Source organism: Mesocricetus auratus, unplaced genomic scaffold (genome assembly GCF_017639785.1).
Source record: "Mesocricetus auratus isolate SY011 unplaced genomic scaffold, BCM_Maur_2.0 Super-Scaffold_100048, whole genome shotgun sequence".
In the NCBI taxonomy this organism is placed as follows: Eukaryota; Metazoa; Chordata; class Mammalia; order Rodentia; family Cricetidae; genus Mesocricetus; species Mesocricetus auratus.
In genome coordinates, this window is record NW_024429225.1 from 491,757 (window position 1) to 497,006 (window position 5,250).

At 49.5% G+C, this 5,250-nt stretch overlaps 1 protein-coding gene across 1 annotated transcript; it reads left to right on the forward strand.

Annotated features, from left to right (window-relative positions):
* The first annotated feature begins 265 nt into the window (after positions 1–265).
* Positions 266–2,774, forward strand: LOC121136113 (ral guanine nucleotide dissociation stimulator-like). The gene is made up of 5 exons (XM_040735789.1): positions 266–373; positions 522–712; positions 1,300–1,347; positions 1,787–1,996; positions 2,204–2,774. Exons 2-5 carry the CDS (start codon positions 594–596, stop codon positions 2,454–2,456), a joined length of 630 nt encoding a protein of 209 aa, XP_040591723.1. The 5' UTR covers positions 266–373; positions 522–593; the 3' UTR covers positions 2,457–2,774.
* The last annotated feature ends 2,476 nt before the right edge of the window (positions 2,775–5,250 follow it).

Consider the following 5,250-nt stretch of genomic DNA (forward strand, 5'->3'; position numbering starts at 1 on the left):
CAATAAAGATGAAAGTGGAGGCCATGGTGGAGGCCATGGTGGTGCCTGGAGACACCGGGCACGCTCTTGGCTCCAAGTCCTCTGGCCATTTGGCCGGAAAGAAAGAAACTTGAGCCAGGGCAGCCAGGGCAGCCAGGGCAGCCAGGGCAGCCAGGGTAGCCTGGGAATCCAGGGAAACCAGGGTAGCCAGGGCAGCCAGGGCAGCCAGGGCAGCCAGGGCAGCCAGGGCAGCCAGGGCAGCCAGGGCAGCCAGGGCAGCCAGGGCAGCCAGGGCAGCCAGGGCAGCCAGGGTAGCCAGGGTAGCCATGGCAGCCAGGTAAGCCAGAGCAGCCATGGCAGCCAGGTGATCCAGGTCCAGGGCGACACGGACCAGGTGAGTACTGTTTGATCTCAGAGTTTCCCCCAGGTTCATTCTGGGTCTTTGGCAGTGAGGAGGTTCAGGAACAGCTGGAACGATGACAACCAGTCAGAAGGTCGCAGTCCTGTGCCTGTCTGAACCATGCACCTTGATCTCTCCTCAGGTCGGGGTGGTGTCTGCCCCAGAGGAGCTGAACGAGTCCCCTAGAACGCCCCATTTCGGGCCCCTGGAACAGATGTCGGCCCTCCTGGTGACGTCCCTGCAGGGTGGAGACTCCTTCTTCGTGTTTGTTTTCTACTGCGTACACCAAAAGTTTCTCACCACTCAGCATGTGCTGGACCTGCTGTTCAAGCGGTGAGTGCCCACCTCCGAGCTCAGAGGCCTCAGATCCTCCTGTTGGCTGTGGGAAGCGCTCTGCCTTTCTCAGAGCCTACTGATTGTCCAGGGTCTCGTCAGGACCCAACAGCATGCAGTCAGAAAATGCTTCCTCCAGGCTTTGCCCTAGGGACTGGCCTGTCCGCAGCTGAGAGCCTAACCAGTGTGGGCGTCCTCTGAACCCTGAGGAAGCTCTGTACCCTTGGCCCAGTTTTACCTGAGGCCTTGGCCAAAGCACTTCTCCCATTGTGAAGGGGGTCCTGGACTCCATTTTGGAGTGGCGAAGAGAGCTGCGTCCAGAATGGAGAGCCGTGGACGGTAATGCGAGGGAGGCACCCTGTGTCCGCTGAGGTGTCTGGATAGAGATGTTTGTGATCACCCACCCACTGCACAAACGTATGAGAAGCAGCTCCTCGTATGCAGGGGAGCTAGTCATTCTTAGAGCAGACAGAACTTCTAGGCTCTGGAGTTTGATCCTCTGCAGGAATGCGCAGGCCCCCCAGGCGTCTTTTCGGTGGTGTACCTGGGGCTCTCCTGGTGACATCACCCTTCCTGGTCTCCTCTAGATACACATCCTTCAGGCCCGACTCTGAAGAGGATGAACGAGTAAAATAGTAAGTGGGCTCTGCAACGAGACAAGTGCCGCCTAGGCTCTCCAGAGCCGGCTCATTTGGGTTCTAAGGGCAAGGGATGGCCGATGCTTGGGTCTCAGCGTCCTCGTGTCTCCTACCACAGGGAGGTCTAAGCCTTGCCTGGAGGCTGAGGAGAACCTTCCGGGCAGGGTCCTCGCAAGTGGGTTTATGGGGGAAGCCTGCGGCCTCCAGTGCCCCTGGGAGACTCTACCCTCGTCTCAGTCCGTGGTGTGCGGGCTGGGTCAGCTGTGCTCCATCAGAGCCCGAGATAGGGGTGTGTGGAGCTCCCTGCCCACAGGGACCTTGCAAGGGCTGGATCTCTTCCACCTCGCGGTCGGTCTCACGTCCCCGGAGCCCTCCACAGAGGGCTGGCAAAGGAAAGAGCAGGCCACCGACTGGGCTGTCTGTCCCTTTCTGCCAGCACCATCTGTACCCTCCTGGACTACTGGATCGACAAGTTCCCTGAGGAGTTTTGCAGGATCGAACACCTGCCCATTCTGAAGCGGGTGAAGGATTACTTGAGCGTGAACATGCCCTCCTCAGACCTTCTGGTGCGTGTCCGGTCTCTCCAGGAAAACTTGCTGTCACAAGTGGCCAGCGATTCAGGGGCCAGCGATGAGGAAGCCTCAGGGTAGGTGCTTGAGAGCCTGGGAGCCGGGTTCAGGACCTGGAGTGCTGTGGGGATCCTCTGAGAGCTTCCTCTGTGCAGGAGCTACCGACGGACTCTAAGCCGGGCACAAGTCCTTTCCGAGGATAGATTCTGTCTGGGACTCCGGGCAGACATGGTCTCCTCTGTGTTGGGAACGGCTGATTCTAGGCACGTCGTCTCCTCCTGTAGGTCCACGGCCACCTCCCCTCCTAGGGACGCCGGCATGAGCAGCACACCTGTGTGCATTCTTAGGCCCGGGCAGCGGCGCCTCCGCAGATCCAGTGCTCCCAGTGTGTTGACCAGCAATGACGACGGCTACTCTGGAGCCAGAAGCAGCCTGTGCACTGGAGCCGGAGAGCACAAAACCGACACAAGGTTCTGTGACCCGTGTGCAGCTGGGGCCACATGTGGCAGCAGCAGCGGGCTCATCGCCACCCATTGAAGCTGCCGGTGTTATATCTCTGGCCGTGATGGCAGACACGGTACCACATTCATCATCTTGCTTGGGCCGCAGTGGTCTGCCTCCCCAGGGAATGGCCCGGCCACCCCTTCCTCCTCTGGTCGTCCGCATGTATCCGCCCTGCAGACAGCACAGCTTCTGCTGTTTCCCCACAGAACGACTCCCCGATTGCAACCCAGCAGCCTTGCCAGCCCCACAGCCAGACTCACCCTCCCCTGGCTAGCAGCCTTTTGACTCTTTTCAATGTTGTGTTAGTTTAGTCCGAGGATTGGTTTGAATAAATTGCTCTTGTTTGTGTTTCATTGTCTGAATCGTGGATATGACGTCCACTCTGCATGCATGTACTGGGCCTAGGGGAACGGCTACGTGGGAGAGGCTACGTGGAGACAGACCATCCTGGAGAAAGGGAGATAAAAGCCCCGGCCTTGACAGAGGCCACCTGATTTCTTTCTGAGCACATTTATTGTCTGTATATAGTAGGGCTACTGATTTTCTTGAGTTGATCTTGTATCCTGCCACTTTGCTGAAGGTATTTATCAGCTGCAGGAATTCCCTGGTAGAGTTTTTCCGGTCACTTATGTAAACTAACACGTCATCTGCAAATAGTGAAAGTTTGACTTCTTCCTTTCCAATTTGTATCCTTTTGATCTTCTTTTGTTGTCCTATTGCTCTAGCTAGAACTTCCAGTACAATATTGAAGAGGTATGGAGAGAGTGGACAGCCTTGTCTTGTTCCTGATTTTAGAGGAATTGCTTTGAGTTTCTCTCCATTTAGTTTGGTGTTAGCTGTCAGTTTGCTGTATATAGCTTTTACTGCGTTTAGGTATGTTACTGTTATCCCTGATCTCTCCAGGACCTTTATCATGAAGGGGTGTTGGATTCTGTCAAAGGCTTTTTCAGCATCTAGTGAGATTATCATGTGATTTTTGTTTTTCACCTTGTTTATATGGTGGATTATATTGATGTATTTGTATTTTCTTTCTTTTTTTTTTTTGGTTTTACGAGAAAGGGTTTCTCTGTATTGTTTTGGAGGTGGTCGGTCCAGTCTGGCCTCGAACTCACAGAGATCCGCCTGCCTCTGCCTCCTGAGTGCTGGGATTAAAGGCATGCGCCACCACCGCCTGGCATATTGACGTATTTTCATATGTTGAACCATCCCTGCATTCCTTGGATGAAGCCTACTTGATCAAGGTGGATGATTTTTTCTGATGTGTTCTTGGAATCTGTTTGCCAGTATTTTATTGAGTATTTTTTCATCAATGTTCACGAGGGATATTGGTCTGAAGTTCTCTTTCTTAGTTGTGTCTTTGTGTGGCTTGGGTATCAAGGTTATTGAAGCCTTGTAAAAAGAGTTTGTCAAAGACCCTTCTGCTTCTATTGCATGTAATACTTTGTGGAGAATTGGTATAAGCTGATCTTTGAATTTCTGGTAGAATTTTGTACTGAGGCCATCTGGACCTGGGCTTTTTTTGGTTGGGAGACTTTGATGACTGCTTCTATTTCCTTAGGGGTTATAGGCCTATTTAAATTGTTTAATGTTCTTGATTTAATTTTGGTAGGTGATATCTATCCAGAAAATTGTCCACTTCCTTTAAATTTTCCAATTTTGTGCAGTACAGGTTTTCAAGCTATGGCCTGATGATTCTCTGGATTTCCTCACTGTCCCTTGTTATGTCCCCCTTTTCATTTCTGATTTTGTTAATTTGCATGTCCACTCTCTGCCATTTGGTAATTTTGGATATAGGTTTGTCTATTTTGTTGATTTTCTCAAAGAACCAACTCTTTGTTTCATTGATTCTTTGTATTGTTTTCTTTGTTTCTACTTTATTGATTTCAGCCCTCAATTTAATTATTTCCTGGCATCTGCTCTTCCAGGGTGAGTTTGCTTGTTTTTGTTCTAGAGTTTTCAGTTGTGCTGCTAATTCTCTACTGTGACTATTCTCCAGTTTTTTCATGTGGGCACTTAGTGCTATGAACTTTCCTCTTAGCACTGCTTTCAAAGTGTCCCATAAGTTTGGGTATGTTGTATCTTCACTCTCATTGAATTCTAGGAAGACTTTAATTTCTTTTTTTATTTCTTCTTTGACCCAGGAATGGTGCAATTGTGCAGTGTTCAATTTCCATGAGTTTGCAAGGTTTCTGCAATTTGTGTTGTTGTTGAATTCTAACTTTAGAGCATGGTGGTCTGATAAGATACATGGAGTTATTCCATTTTTTTGGTACCTATTCAGGTTTGCTACATTGACAAATATGTGGTCGATTTTTGAGAAGGTTCTTTGTGGTTCTGAGAAGAAGGTATATTCTTTTGTGTTTGGATGGAATGTTCTATAGATGTCTGTTAAACCCAACTGGATCATAAATTCTATTAGTTCCTTTTTTCCTTGTTAAATTTCTCTCTGGTAGTCCTGTCTGGTGGTGAGAGTGGCGTGTTGCAGTCTCCCACTATAAGTGTGTGAGATTTTATGTGTGATTTGAGTTTTAGTAATGTTTCTTTTATGAATGTGGATGCCTTTGTATTTGGGGCATTGATGTTCAGAACTGAGACTTCATCTTGGTGGATTTCTCCTGTGATGAGTATGAAATGACCTCCTTTATCTCTCTTGATTGATTTTAATTTGAAGTCTAATTTGCTAGATATTAGGATTGCTACCCCTGTTTGTTTCTTGGGTCCATTTGATTGGAAAATCTTTTTCCAACCCTTAACTCTGAAGTTACATCTGTCTTTGAAGGTGAGGTGTGTTTCTTGTATGCAGCAGAAGGATAGATTCTGTCTTCAA